A 16542-nucleotide genomic window follows, 5' to 3' on the forward strand; every position below is an offset into this window, starting at 1 on the left:
GGATCCAACGGCTGTTCTGTCTTTTGAAAAGCAAGACTGGAACAGAAAGAAAACAACATTTAAAAACCTCCCTGGATTGTTTGAAATGTTTCCAGAAAGAAAACAACAGAGCAGATGTGTAAGTCAACTCAAGCTGCACCGATTTCAAGGATGTCTTTGTGGAATAAAATAAGCTTAGCCTGAGCTCTGCCAGGCATATCTTCAAGGGTTTGTAACAGAAAAAGGAGATCTTGTGTTTGAAACAGTAATTAAGGAAACTCAATATATGATAATAAAACAGGCGGATACATTCCTCTGTGATCCAGTGTTTCATCTTTATTCAGGGTATCAAAATCCGACCAATTGAGGAAATAAAATGAGCTCGCTTTCTCTGAGAGAAGAATAAGATTACAAGAAATAAGACACCGGGAGGAGAAAGGAAGAAGAAATAAGCGGTGCATAAATAATGTATAAGAAAAGGTACTTGGTGGCTGACGCAGCAGCTGCCTTCCCAATACATATGGTTCAATTTCCAACTCCATCTATTTTCCCCTTCAGCCACGAGGGTGTGTGTCAGCGGGCACCCAATGGGCGGATCCTCGCGCCATGGAGCAAAGATAAACTACCGCAGGTTCAATCCATATGCTTTGAGCATCAGTCACTCCCCCCACAACAATGAGCCTAATGCAGAATGGTTTACACATGGAGAGAAAGGGACGGAAAAAAGGAGGAAAACACGTCCCGGCACAGAGGAGATTCATGTGGGACGGCCGGCGGCTTACTAGGTTATCACTCACTTATCGCTGCTGTAGTGCGAGACGTGGAATGGCCGGGGAAATAGCTGTCCATCACCTGGAATACAATCAGCGGAGTACATGGCTGGAGAGCTAATGGATGTTTCCACAGGGAGGGCAATTTGGTGAATGGGAAGAGTGGATGGGTCCATCATGCAAGATGGGATTATGTGCGATTGTTATCCTTCACAAGCGTGATATGACGGTCAAGGGGTGTAATGTATATGGACAAGGGAGACATTAAATAGTAATCTCTCTACAGCCCACTCACAGACAATCAGCCTGCCCTCGTCCCACATTTTCTCTTTGTGACCGAGCAGACGTTCTGAGTAGCACTTAAACGAGAAAAAAAAGCTGCTGCTAAAATATGCAGAGCGGCATGCTCTCAGAAATAAATTAAATTCTTATCTGCTGACTCAATTCAGTGCATTTTTAACCAAATCAACACAATTATGGAATGGCTTGACAAAAACAGAACTTTTGACACTAAAAGCGATAAATATAAGTCCTTGTCAAAAAAACAAAACACAAAATAGTTTAAAAAACAGCCTTCACATATCTGATGCATTACTTGCGTATTTGTCCCTTCTCACATCACATCTGGGGTAATACACAATCATTCAAAAGAATCTAAAGGCACCAATTGCATCACACAGTTTCTGGCCCAGCAGGTGTGGTGCCATACATCTTCTTTCCCTTTTCAGGAAAATAAGCCTGTCACAAGCTGCACCTTCCCTCTAATATCCCGTCAGTGAAAGCTCCCCGTCTGCAGCTTCATGTCCTCAGACATCCAGGGTGTGAGGCCTCAGAAGATGTGTTTGAGGTGCTTCATGCCGTACGTCTTGAAAAACACCAGGAGGATTAGAGTCCACAGGCCCAGGATGAAGCCATCAGGAGGATGCCAGTCTTTCTGCTTTGGTTTCTAAGTAGAGAAAAAGGGGGGTGATGCGAGGTAAGGTAAGGTGAGGTGAGGTGGGGATGAAGGGGAGGAAAGCAGGGGGAAGATTGCAGGTTAGTAATAGTGTGTATATTTCTCCTGTTGAGGCCACCGCTGATTGTTCTGTCATTCACACAAGCAGGCGAGCGTAGAATCACATATACACTCACTTTATCTCTACGCACACTTTATGCACACTATCTGCTGTCTCACACACACAAACACAAAGGTTCACACAAAAAGCGGGTGGTAAAGCTCATCAGTACACCTCCCCTGTCTTGTGTTTGTCCCATTCACTGCCACATCATCACTTTGTGTATGATTATACTTTTAAATCTCTCCCATATTAAACATGCATCTCACAAGGAGCACATTTATATGCTAATGCGCTGGCAATATTCTGCGGAGAGATGAGATTTAACCTCTAAAAAATCTTCCTAACTCCTCCGCTGGCGACAAAGCTATAGATAGGCTGTGAAGACGCACTTAAGAGATTTCTGTTATCCCTCGCTACACAAGCTGCCATTATCCAGTCAAGAAATCACCAGTCAGAAAAGGCATCCCCCAAAGCCCAAACCCCAAGACTTGGCAAAGAGGATGAACACACAGTGCGCACTCGAGTCTGCCTGAGTCACAAACTGTACACACAACGTAAGGATGACATTCAGCGTAGTAAAGCTACACAAATACTAACAAGATCTGTGTTTCTCTAGCTACAGTAGCGAATGTACATTTACACTTTCTGAATAACATCCATATCGGCTTAACACACAAACTCACACACTGCAGTAGGAGTTGGAGCCGGGCTGACAGCAGACTGACGGATCCTGGAGGATTAGACGCTGCTGTGAAAGCCCAGTTCAGGGTCACTATTGTCCCTGAACTCTGACTACGGCCATTAGACCAGATAAGTTACACAGTCTTACAGCATGTGGATCAATTAAACCTGTACTAAACAAAACACAGTAACAATGTGAAATGTGATGCTCAGAGTTATTTTAATGGAGAATTATCATTTTAAATTGCAAAAGACAACTTTTTTGCTTTAACTCATCACTGATTGAACAGTTTAATGGCTGTAGGAAAATTACACTATCAGTGTATAGATTGGTGCCCTATAAACTCAACTATTAAACTCGCTATCCCCAGGTAACGGTGGAACAACTGGGATAACTGAAAACTCAAAGAACCCAGCTGATGGGGGCAAAGAAGGTGGAGAGGGAGAGTGAAACCGAGGTAAAACAAGAGTGAGCGGACGGGCATTCACTCGATGGAGAGCGTCGGTGTTGAGTCAAGTCTGTTCCCCTGTTAATATGCATTTCCTCTTGCCACGGAGACATGAGACGTTCAAAATGCCCTCATTCTTTCTAAAAGATCAGTTGGTAACAAAACCTGCTGACATATTAGTAAAACTGGGTGTTTTACTCTGCCCTTTCATAGCACTAAATTTGGTTCTCCAGGTTTCTATGCTTTTTTTATAGTTATTCTGCTTTTAAACACATTTACTATATGGTACCGTCTCACTGCTGGTGGACATAGTGTAGCATCTTGCACACTCGAAGCAGCTACTCTGAAAATCCTAATGATCAATCAATCATGTGTCAGTAGCAGTATAAAAACTGTCAAGTTGACATCTGATGTCTGGTCACATTTGTGCTTCACTTCCATTTCATTGGTTAAATGTACAAATGTTTTGCTGAAAACATATTGATATTCCTCTCTGACAGTGTGTTAGCAAGTAAAAACATAAATACAGAGCCAGAGAATGGGGGGAATATTCAAAGATTTTTCCCACAGACACCACTACTTGCAATGTATTATTCCTGCAGGAGGACCAAATCAAGTTATACTTTGCAGTCTGATTCAACAGTAAGAGAATACACATACCAATTTTAGCCAGCAATCATCACATTATCTTAAGCATCCAGTCCTTGAAGAGATACAGTGTGAGTCGTGTTCTATACTGTCACTAAGGTCTGCGTGTGACAGTGCCTGTTTGTGTGATGAGGTTGCAAAGTGAGGGGATGTTAAAAAATTTATAAAATAAAATATATATATAAATATATATACACAAACACACCATTTTATCTGTTCTTTTTCTTGCAAATTTATTATTTAGTAATCTCAGAGGATGTTTGATTTTTTTTCCTTGTAAATTTACCACTTTAATCTAAAAAATCCTCAGTTTTTTCTTGCCAATTTATGTTTAATATTGTCAGAAAATGTTCAATTGCTTTTGCTTAAAAATCTACCACTTTAATAAAAAACTTGATTCTCCAGAGATATTACCACTTTCCCCTGGCAGCATAATTTTTTTTTTTTTTTTTTTTACATGGAATGGCCCTTACACGCCATATTCCTCAAAGTAAAGTATTTTTAAAAATAGAAACAAAAGATAAAAACAAAAGCAGTCCTGCCACCTGTCGAATTCATACTACATACAAATAGGGGACAGCATATCACCAGAGTACCTGCTAACTGCTGCCAACTGTAGCTGCTGTTTTCTATGAATTACAGTTAACTATGCAGTTAATGGTCATAGCTAACTCATAGCTAGCTGGTTGGCTTGCTAACTTCAATAGATATCTCTGTAACACAGTACATAGACATCTTTGACATGTCAAAATCGCTATTTCTTCACATTCTGTTCATAATTTTAGTTCATTTTTGAATGTTTTAAACTAAAATTCTTACATGTTGCACCTTTAATATCAAGAAGTTCTGCGTTGTCTTTCTTTCGGTTTGTGGCAAGCTCTTTCCTCACTTGTGAAGAATAATTCATAACTTTGTGTCTGCTGGGTGACAGAAGCACAGACTGTATGATTAGAAAGCAATTTGCCAACATTTGTTCACAGGTTTTTCTACCCTGAAGTGGCTAAACATGAATTAATACAGTTTATGATACTAGACAAAAATATCCCAAACTTCAGCACAGTTCAGTTGATTCAGAACATTAATAGAAAGCTGGAAGAAAACTTTGGAGGGGAGGAACTGTTTGGTACAGTGGGCCCTATACAACTAATATAATATATTTAACACTATAATCTTAATGACTGGTGGCATTCAGTGTTGAAACTGTCTAACTGCCTTGCGATTGATATGTAAATTGATGCTATACAACTCAAGCGGGCATATAATTTTTTCATATTTTGCTGTATTTCCTTTTTTAATGAGAACTGCTGTATGGGCATATGTACCAGTGGACTCCTTTGCAGAACAAGTAAGAGACTGGCACACACTGCAGAGTGTGTTAAATATGTGCAGAGTCTGAAGTTACCACCCACAAGCTCAAATTGCCAGTAAAATGCATCTTTGGCAGCTAAAATCCTGAACACCGGCTGAGACCTTGACATTTAAACACCTCAGCTATATTCAGTTTTTCCTGTTTGTCAAACTCTCCCTCTCTCTGACCACCGCATACTCTGTATCTATCAGCCATTAAAATCAAAGTCTCAGACAGGCTTCTCAAAGGCTGACTGTAATGCTGCCGCTTCACAATGCAGAATTATCTCAGCTCGTAGGAGAAGGGCTGATGATGAACTTGACCCACTGCATAACACACGCTGTTACACATTGAACACAATTCTATTCATGAAATAGCATTTAGAACAGACATGATTACATGTTCCTGAGAATAATGAATATTAATTACTTCTGCCAGTGAACATTATTGTAATTTCCTATTAGTTTAATAATTCTTGGTAAGTGAGGCAAAAGTCAATTTCAGTAACTGTGTGCAGCTGTGTACTCATGCCTCGATCTTCTCATGGCTGCCTTTTCAATCTGAATTCCAGGTTACGTGACAACGCTTCCAATTTTTAACATGTAAAGACCGAGGACAACACAAAAATTGGATTACGTCTGACTCTAAATTTATTTAACAGCTCAATCAAGTCAAATCAATAGAGCTCCACTGCCATCCAGAATGTTAAAGCAGAGACAGACGTTTGCACTCCGAGCTCCAGGCATGTTGTTTGACAGAGTCGGGGCTGGAGATCCTGGGTTCTGATATGAAGCTGCATTCACACTGCTGATATTACTGGAGCTAGTTTTTCTGCTTATATTCACTTTTTGTTGGCCAACAATGTGAGGCGATAACCACATTTGAAATAAAATCAGAAAAAAAGGAAGACTGAAGCCAAATTCAGGCCTGGAGAGGAACTGTGGCACATCAATCATGTTGTGAAACCTCCAGTCGGTTACAGGCACCTTTCCCACAGACACTATATCTACAGTAGAAAATGTCTGACAGAGCCCAAGCTGCAGGTGGTGGGAAAAGCTTCAAGAGACATTCAGTCAGTGGCAGAGACAATAAGGCTCAGAGTATACAGGAATGTTTCCAGCGTCTGATTCAATGCCGCTATTGTGACAAAGTGCGAGAAACTACAGGAAACATCTCAGATGGGACCGATTTTGGTCGTCTTTGTCTGACATCTGACTAACAGAAGTCAAAGTATGTGTTCAGTCCTAAAATAGCTCTGAGTTAAAGGCTTATTGTCACAATAAACTTCTTATCATGGATGAAGCCAACATGAACACACTATTTTCTGCTTAAAGGGACAGTTCACCCCAAAATCAGAAATACATTTATTTTCCTCCTGCCTGTGGTGTTTTTATTCATTTATATTGTGTTTGGAGATATCGGCCGTAGAACCTTCTGCTTTCTCTTGAATATAAGAGAGCTAAATGACAATGTGTAGCCTGTGGTGGAACCTGGATTAGGCTAGCGAACAGTTTTGCCTTTAAATTAGTTTCTGTATATGTGCAACAGTAACTTTCATTAGCTTTGTGAAAACTGCTGGAACTGTAACTGTGAATACCGCAACAACTCAACAGACCAGTCCGACACAGTCCTCCATCCTGAGATGAATGGTAAAAATATAAATTACCCAAATCATGGTTATGCTCACTGTAAGAAGCACATTGTGTAGCTACAGATGAAGATTGGCTTTAATTTTTCCCACAGTTAGCTGAATCCTGACAGACACAGTTAGCTGAATCCTGTCACAGTTTGGTACGCTGGTCGATTTTGACCCGTCTGTTCTAGTTTAGCTGAAACAGAGGCATCTCCCCAAATCCCAATTAAATTTGCCAGCATGCTTGAGTTGCTGTCCTCCATGTTATCCGGTCAAGCGCACACAGAGGCATGACAACAGTGATCTGTCCCACTGAGACATTGACATAATCAGATGAATACTGAGCTGACAGCTCGGACTGCCATCACACAGCCACTGATTTCAGACAGCACAAATGTGTTCCGAATCATATCTTCAATGTGGTTTTATTCCCTGCTTTTACAATTCTACATGCATCAGATCAGTCTTGCATAACAAAATCTGAGTGGGGATCTTTTCAGCCACAGCCTTGGTGACAAAGTGGCCGACAGGAAGACAAGTAGAGGAGCTGAGGGTTAAACACCTAGAGGACGAAGCTGTGCTGTTCACAAGAGACGACCGGGAGCATGTGGCCATTGGGGGCAGTTGACCTCTGTGACAACTGTAGGCAGACACATGTATAAAACTCGTGTGTGTGTGTGTGTGTGTGTGTGTGTGTGTGTGTGCGCGTGCGTGTGTGTGTGTGTGTGAGAGAGAGAGAAAGTGCAAATACCCTTGGGTAAGGTAGAGCAGAGAGAGATGGATTGACTGTGACAGGAAGCCACGTCAGCACAGCCGGCAGATCGAGAAGCATATGTCAAGGGGGGGGGGACAATAGAAGTAGGCACCATAAAATCAGAGGAAAAGGGTAATAACCTAATTAATTAAACAACTTATGATTATTGTAAGTATCAAATACTGTAATTCGTCAGTTATTGTATTTTTTTTATAAAATAGTCACTTTTACTGTATAGAATGTACATTTTGTAAACGCATCTTATTGATGAGGATCCCTTAAATTTCATTATTACCTCTGACAAGGAGGTTTGTCAGCGGGATTACACAATAACCACTGCACAGATTTTCACCAAACTCGGATGGAGGATGGGTCTCAGCTCATGAAGGGACGGATCCAGAATTTTATTTTTATCACTCTCTTTAACGTTGAGATTTTCTTGATTAAAAAAACATATTTAGGTATCTAGTACAAAAGGGGACAGTTGAGTCTTGGCGGGGGTATGCCCTCTGCTAAGTTCCCTTCTAGTTAAAGTTTTGTGACCAACATACGAGGCCTGGGCAATAAAACAGTAACAATATGTATCGGTGAAAGACACGTTATCGATAAAAATAAGAAAATAGCTAGATAAAATGTCCGATAGTTTCAAGTGCATTAATTATATCTCATAATATTTCTCTGCTCGCACACACTGATGGAACATCCGGAGCAATTTCGGTTAAAATATCTTGCCCGGGGACACTTCGACATGCAGCCTAAGCCAGGGATCAAACCTTTGACCATACGATTAGTAGACGGCCCTCTCCACCTCCTGAGCCACAGCCATCCCAAAGTTCAACAATAAGCTTAGAACTGAGGTTGTGAGTGGTGGTGGTGGTGTTTTACTGGGCTGCATTATACTGAAATGTGTTTCTGCACGCCATCATGTTTTTAAATGTGGTGGGTAAAACATTGGAAAGTGCTCTCAATATAATGCAGTAGAGGTTCAACACCACTGCAAATTCCAAGCTCAATAATAAACACAGTTTATATAAAACCGCTCTGATAGAATCAATGAAAAGTAAAGGTAAATGTAGAATTCACGGATGAGCTGTGTTTTTACAGGTTTATTAAATATAGTGGCCACTGAGTATATGTACTGAGCAGGCCACATTTTTTTGTCATCAAACATATCTTTGGAAAATGATAGACCTAAAAATACATTGATGCCCATATTTTGAAATAAGCTAAAATCAGTTCATATATTGGTCTAGCTCTACTGAAAAATGTGAAAGAAATTCCTTTGTTTTTCCTTTTTCATCAGATGGGATTGTTATATATTATTATAGCATATAATCATATGTATATATAATTATAATATTACATTAGTTTGTTTGCTGGATCTATGAAATTGCTAGACCGGCTGCTTATGCAAGACACAATCTAGTGCTGTTCTGTCAAATTTTCCTTTTTGTTTTATGATAATGATAATTCTACATTTTAAAAAAGTATTCTGAACAGGCGATGTAAGGAAAAAATATAAAAAGAAAGAAAGATTGTGAAAAGTCTCCATGACAAGTTTCCACAGACAAAGATGACTTCTTCAGATTGATTCTTTTGTCTGACCAGTCGACTGAAACCCAAATATATTCAATTTGCAGACACTAAAGCAATAGAGAAAACCAGGAAATCCTCACATTTGTGAAGCTGGAACCAGCAAGCATTTGGTCTTTCTGCTTGATAAATGACTTAAACAAATAATCCATTATCAAAATTGTTAATTTTTCATCTGTTAGCTCAATGCTTAAATGACTAATTGAGACAGTCATGAATTAACTACTTTGATTATCTAAATTTCAGAGTTGTTTACTTCTTAGATAAAATGAAAAGAATGTAGCTTCTTCAAAAAAAGAAAAACAGACACGAGGGAGGGAAAGGGGAAAAAAAATGCACAGAAGCAAGAGCAAGGAGCAGAGAAGAAGCGAGTGTTCGCTGACCTTCACTGACAGAAACTTTCACATCCTACTGCCAAGGACGGGGACTGAAGCAGCCGGCCTCCATTACACACGCTTTGTGTTGCGAATTCAATTCACAAGTAAAATCAATTAACGGCTACCCACCTGATTGATTGGAGCTAATTAATATGGCCACGCAGGATGCTAATGGTCGTTGAGGGAGGTCTGAGACGCCCTGCCAAACACCAGCACTCCAAGGTCAAAACTGCTGCAAATTTATGTTGTGCGAAGCTGCATGACAGAACAGCAGCCATTGTGCACTGCCAGGACACTCCACTGTATTGCCTGGACATTTAAGCCCTCGGCGAGCGCGCTGGGGCAATCACTGTTCAGGGTGCATTATTCTCTCATAAAGCGTGATTTGCTTTTCGAGACGATGTTATTTGTAATCACTTAGCATGATCTAAATGATTTTTGATTTAATGAAGGAGCTTGTCTGAGATGGTTTGGCCTCACAACTCCAACATCCACTTTTGAAAAGTGTCAGTGTTGCAGGCTGAGTGAGGAAAGGGGGATTTGGCAAGTGACGGGAAGGAGGTAAAGCATTAATTTTCAGTGCATCCATTTTCAATTCTCCAGAGCCATATGGTGTGGCGTCAAGCTGGCAAAAGAACAAATAACAATTTGACGCCAGAGACTAGGACTCAGAGCAGTGAGATAGGAAAAAAAAGCAGAATACACAAGAGAACGGGGAAAAAAGGAGCTCCTTCTAGTTATTTCCAGAACTGAACATATTGTGATTAGGCGTTGGCAACGTGATGAGATGTGTGAGGCTGGGAGGAGAAGGTGGCGGGAAGAGGGGAGTCACCCTGTCACCACTAGCAAGACAACTGCCAACGGTGACAGACAGGGCATTAATCAACTCCTCACATACACACACCCATGTACACAATGAGGGGAAGTTTGTGTACAGACGGCATACAGCATAGCCTTATATATACACACTGTCAGTCACTCTGATGACTTTTCTATTTACAAGCTGTCGCCTGGTCTGCTGGCAAATGGAAAAATGTTTTTCTTAGAAGATAAACACAGAAAGAAGATTTGTTTTTTGCTGGTGGCAGAACTGAAACCAGCCACAGACCACTTGGGAATATTTTAGACATCAGATCTTATGAGATTCAATCACATCTAGTTCTTCAGATGAGTGCATCTGATCAGCGAACAACAAAAGGCGCTGCCACAGCGGCATGAAGATATCTCAGAGAGTTGTGCGCGCAATATGACAGCTAATCAAAAAGAGGAGAGCTGTCAATAGGCTTTATGGACATTGGTCATTCTGCTGCAGTGCAGATGGATTATGGTGAGGGGGAGAGAGATGAGTCAGTCTGTCAGGACTCCCATCTTCAACCCAGCAGGAGTGCGAGCCGATAATCGAAATCTCTGGCAGGGGTCATCAGGTTGACGAGTGTGTTTGTGTGTTGTACGTGTGGGTGCATTTAAAAAGAGTAGGGGGGTAGACAGAAAAATAGAAAAAGATGGATAAAGATAAATAGACAGGAGGGGGAAAGAGACAAAAGACAGAATAAGCCAAGATATGAAGCCAAGTGGCAGACGGTGTAGGCCTAATGGGGTGTGTTTGTATGTGAGCGAGCGAGTGAGCTTTCAAAAGTGCGATTGCTTTAGTGTATTGAAAATTACAGACACACTTTATGGGCACTCTTATGTGAACAGCGGGCATCAGATCTAAAACTGGCCAGTGTTTGCCAGGCTTTTGAGGCAGTCCTCGGCGATCAATTTCCCAGAGTGCCGCTGGGTGTGGACATCCCTCCCATTTCCCATCACGATACTCAATAAGCGTCTGACCGAGCACGGGCCTGTGGTCAGCTTCATTTCTCTGGGCCAACTGACTGTGACTCCTTTGTTCACACCAATGTCAATGTCAGCCAGTGATGCTTCCAGCAGCAGGGCTGTGTTTTTATTTATTTTTTATTTTTTTCAGAATTCACATTGTTTTTTGTTACTGCTCGCTCGGTCTGGATCTGACCTTTGGCATCAACACCAATAGTAGAGTATCTGTCTTCATAGTGGAGACGGACATTATTGTCAAATCAAAGGCCAGCAAATCAAACTCTACTGTGGTCACGGAAATCTGAACCAGGAGTCTTTCAGATGTAGCTCTCCTCAACAAATGATAAAATCTTTCCATCCATACTAATCAAAAACAGCCGAGATATTATTTTACCTCTTTTTAGAGAAGTGGTGGCCATTGAACTGGAAATCCACATGTCTGCTCAACTACTTTGGTTTGACACGTGTGATTAAGCATTTTAAGTGAGACAAACTAGCTCAATGGTCACGTTTTCCACAGCGAAAATATCATATCAAATTGTCTGCTAGCAAGTAGGGTTGTTCACATACCGATACCAGTACAGGAAACAACTCTGATACTGCCTAAATGCTGAATTGGGTATCTGTGAGTACAAGACTCTATGCAGCAATTTGAAACCATGTTATTTGAAAAAAATGGCAGCTTCCTGTACATCTGTATGCAACTTTACAGATCATTTACTGCACAAGTAGCCAATATTGATTAACACTAAGCAACTTGTGTAACTTCAAGCACATCCCATAACATAACACTGATACAGTTTGTAGTATACAGCTGTTAAAAATGAGAATAATATATATACTATTCTTAACCCATTGGTATCAGATTGGTGTGCAAAGTTCAGGTATCAGAATCTGTATCAGGAAGGAAAAAATCAGAATATCTGTAATTGCAAGATGACATGCCATGAAATTTAGACAGCATGCTTATGGCCAAGACTCCCTTTGTGGAAGATGTAACTTCTGAACTATTGAAAAAAAAAAGTTGTATTTGCTGACAGGGTGCTCAGATTGTACTACAAGGTATAGTGGTAGATACCCACTGACATTGAATATGGATAGAACATCTCTGGAACACAGCTGTCCAAGAGTTAGTGAAGAATCAGCTCTGTAGAACAAATAGTCCTTTTCTGGGCTTAAAACAGTCCATCTGATGTGAGCATGACAGCATTTCTAGAAAAAAAACATAATCTTAAATAAACATGCTTGAACTTCCATCACCTACCATCCATATAAAGTGGTTATGATTAATATGTTGGCAGTCAGCACATCAAACAGACATGGAACAATGTCATTCATTTGGACTTGTGTTTTTGTCCATCTTTGCTTGATTCTTATCTCTGACAACTCCTGTAGGAAATATGTGGCTCTTTATCTGCTAATGATATTCACCAGCTAGTGGCTAACTTTGTTGATCTACTGTTTTGTGCTGAGCAGATGGTTTACTAGAACAGCTGCCTGCTACTGCTGAAAACAACACTGATTAGAGCGCTGAGAGTGAATCGATACATAAAAGTTGCTAAAAAACCAAAAAAAATGAGCTGAAAGACACAACAACACAAAACAACTTTGGGAAATGTAGATCACTATGACTGACCACTTTTTATATACAAATAATGATTTGATCAATTGTTCATATAAAAATATTGATTAGAGCAGCTTTCACTAATCAGAAACGAGGGTAGGGAATATAAGAAGGATCAGATGTTGGTTGATTTCATTTACAATACACAAAATAGTTTTCACTTTGGTTGATGCTTGTATTTTGGTTTGGTACATGCAAAATTTATGATTAGTACCCTGTGAATGTAAGCAGTGGCCGAACACAAAAACAGAAACGCTTATACAATTAAAAGCAATCCATTAAAAAGCTCTGCAATAAATACTGCCTATATTTGGCCTTAAATGTGATTGTTTTTGTCGAAACTGTCAAAGTGAGATCCAATGAAAGTGCAGCTTAATCGTTCACAAACTAACAATTATTTTCTTTATTCATTTTTGTTCTGCTGATTATTTTTAGCACAGTTCAACTTTTTACTCTATTAAATAGAGAAAGAAATGTGAAAAATTTAATTTTCAAACTGTTTCTTTTGTCCAACCTATATTCCAACATCCTGATACTCTTCATTTACTGTCATAGTTTTAAAGAAAAGCAGCAAATCTTTACATTTCTGCTTGAAAAATGACTGAAACAATTAACTGATTGTCAAAATAATTGGTGATTAATCTTCTTTTGATTGACTAAATCATTGCAGCATTCAAGGTATATTGCAGTGTATAATACTGTGTAAATGGTCACGTCCACATTAAATTAATCTTTAAGTATTTTTCTCAACCCTGAACCCCAAATGTAAGCAACACTCATGTCTGGTCCTGCCTGTGGCAAAGATTAATGTTACTTCTTTACTTTTCTGATTCACAAGTTGAAGAGGAAGCATAGAAATTGTATTTTTAATAGGTTCATAATGGAAAATCTTACAAGAGCGACACAGGACCCGAGAATATCTGTTTTGAATGCAGAGCACATGTACTAAAGGTGCAATGAGGAGGAATAGGTGTTCATTTGTGAAGGTCGGCCCGGCTGAAAGCCACAATCCATTTGGGAATGAGGTGAATGCACAATTTCTCGCCACAATCCTGCCTATCCATTCTGCTGAATTTCACGGTGGCCCCTCCACACTGAGACCAGGAGGCACTTACATTTCACACTTAGAGCTGTCACCATGGAAACGACACAAAGAATCAGTTGGTGGATGTTGCACATAACTTTCTGTTCCGCGTCCAAATTAAGGACAAGCGTGGACACACTTGAAATTACAGAAACACGGGAGCACTAATAAATGGCTGCCTACGCAAAAGGTATAAAGATGACAAACACGAATATTCGGCATTTAATCACTCATAAAATGGATGTTAAGAAAGTCTGGGTTATATCAGCACCGGCCTGTTCATGTGTTTCGGTATCCCCAACAGACCCTCCTGTTTGTCTCTTACCTGATGGATGATCTCAGATACTGGCAGCTGGTCCACATACGAGTTCTTCTCCTTCTGCAGCTCTCCATTCACAGGACTGAAAGACAAATCGCACACAAAACAGAACTTATTGGCATTTACCTGTACCAAGTAAACTGCACTTTGGAAACATTGAGCTTTTGTAATGTGGGCCGCCATTATTCAGTGATGAAGAGAAGCTGTCAGGAAGAGGAACAGACTCCAGTGTTTCTGTTGGCAGTGAGTGTGTAGCCGAGGTGTGTGTGATTGACAGAACATTTCAGAGTCGAGTCAATGATATGCAGCGCAAATTGATGCAAATGAATCCACTTTTTTCCTCTTGATAAATGAAAAAATAATCATCTGTGGAACCATAAGAGTCAAAATTATCTCGACAATAATGGATGTGAGCAGAATGGATATTGTGTATATCACAAAAGTCTTCAGGAAAAGACAAATGGAGTGACAGTACACGTAAAATCTACCTTTTAGGCAACCTACCAACCAGATTATTACTATTTTAGATGTGTTAGTAGACCTCTTAACTTCCAGGCTCCCTTAACTTCCCACAGTGCACTTTGACATTCACTTTGATTTTTGAAAAACTAACCAGTGCAGCAAGAGTGAGCTTCACAGTCAATTTAAATACTCACACGGGGTTGGTGTTATATCTGTTGAACAGGTAAACAAGCAAATACAGCCAATGTTTGTTGTTGATGCTACACAGCAAACATCAGCTCTCCCTGGTGTCTCATCCTTTAAGATTTCTCTGATTTACTCTGATGGCGCTTCATCTTGGCAGCTCTTTGCCAGTTAAAATAAATACAAAATTCTGGTTCAGCTTTTAGTGTGGCATGAGCAGTGAGGCACTGAATTAGCTGAATCCACAAAATCTACAGAAAAGGCTTTCACGGAGGGTCAGTCAGAGAAGCATGCAGAGAGGTGAGAGACTTTAATGTACTCGTTATTTACACAGACGCTGGCGCTCAATGACAAAGAACCAAAAACGCTTGGACAGGCAGCTACTTTTGATTGCAACGCGTTTCGAATTTAGGTTGTTTTCCTCAGATAGTCCAAAGTACTTGAGTCAGTCTGTACAGCTACTACTACTACCACTATGACATGGTTATGACATACAGCCTCGGGTCTTATTTCTTAACCTCCATCGATTTAGGATTTCAGTCCAGAAACGTGCCAGACTCATGATGAAGTATAAATGAAGTATCAAAATCGATGAGCAGCACCATAAATATTGTCTTTCTTATTCCAGGCATTCTTACTCCTTGTCAAAACATGGCACCAACATTTCCCAAATTGCAATCCGATCACAACAGTTCAATGAGAGATTTTGATGTGTTATGCTAAAAGCTGCTAATGTAGCCTCAAAGAAATGAGGCAGGGCTCCAAGCTAAACTTTTTCACCAGTGGCCTGAACCATCCCAAAATAAAAATTTTGTTTCTTTACTTTTTTAAATTTTGATCTAAAGTTGTTAGTTTAAAGTATTAGCATTCAAATTACCTTCAAACTGTACTCAGCTGAAGTACTTTAGTGTATTTATTTACCGTTTGTTGTGTTGTCACATTTTAAGTCTTCATGTTCCTCTGGACAGAAACTCTCAATCCTGCTGTGTTTTTAGCCTCATTAGCTGTTAGCTCTCTTAGTTCTCTAAACTGTAAGCTATAGTCCAAACCACTGTGACAGCGCCTTACCAACAACAGTCACTTCCGGGTACAAAACTGACTTAAATGTGTTGGTTAGTGAAAATGTTGTTATTAATGAGATATGAAAGCATCAAACATGCACTTCAGATGAATGAGATGTATACACTTTGAAATAACATAATGAAAAAGATTAATAAATTATATGTAAACTAAGGCATGATGCCAGGGTTTTCTACACAGATGTTATTGAAATTTAAACAATGCGACTCAGTCTAGTCTCAGATCTCTGTCCAAAAAAAATGTTCCATTGTCTCCAGGATCACCAGATGCCCTTCATCCCAAGCCCCGGAGGAGATCTGGTAAGCACACTTAAAACCAGCCCTGACTCAAGTGACATCACAGGAGGCATTTCTTAAATCAGACTTCACAAAGCTCGAGACACAAAAAGTTTTCCAAAAATTTTGCACCAGACTATGTGCTGCAGAGGCATCCTTTAAAAAAAAAGCTATTAACACTCAGCTGGAAAACTGTGTGTGCGTGTGCGTTTGTGTTTGTGTATCCTTGTATCTGAGGCCTGTATACAAAGAAAGAATAACCTGATGTAACAAGAACACTGCTCAGTTTTCAAAGTAAAAGACAGACTGTTCTGGGCCTTTCATTACTTAAGGAAAGCTGGCCACAAAACATGCGAGTTGTGTGTTAGGAATAAATCAATTTAGATTCGAAGCATTGAAGTAATGCTCTT

General features: G+C 40.0%; 1 protein-coding gene across 1 annotated transcript in view; it reads right to left on the reverse strand.

Annotated features, from left to right (window-relative positions):
• Nucleotides 1–295: 295 nt before the first annotated feature.
• The window catches only part of pigk (phosphatidylinositol glycan anchor biosynthesis, class K), a 34466-nt gene continuing 18219 nt past the window's right edge, over nt 296–16542 (reverse strand). Inside the window, exons 10-11 of the mRNA XM_073491995.1 lie at nt 14139–14214; nt 296–1695 (exon numbers count right to left, since the gene is read on the reverse strand). Coding sequence (XP_073348096.1) covers nt 1579–1695; nt 14139–14214 — 193 coding nt within the window. The 3' untranslated portion in view covers nt 296–1578. The remainder of the gene's footprint in view (nt 1696–14138; nt 14215–16542) is intronic.

Source organism: Pagrus major, chromosome 21, assembly GCF_040436345.1.
Source record: "Pagrus major chromosome 21, Pma_NU_1.0".
NCBI classification, from domain to species: Eukaryota; Metazoa; Chordata; class Actinopteri; order Spariformes; family Sparidae; genus Pagrus; species Pagrus major.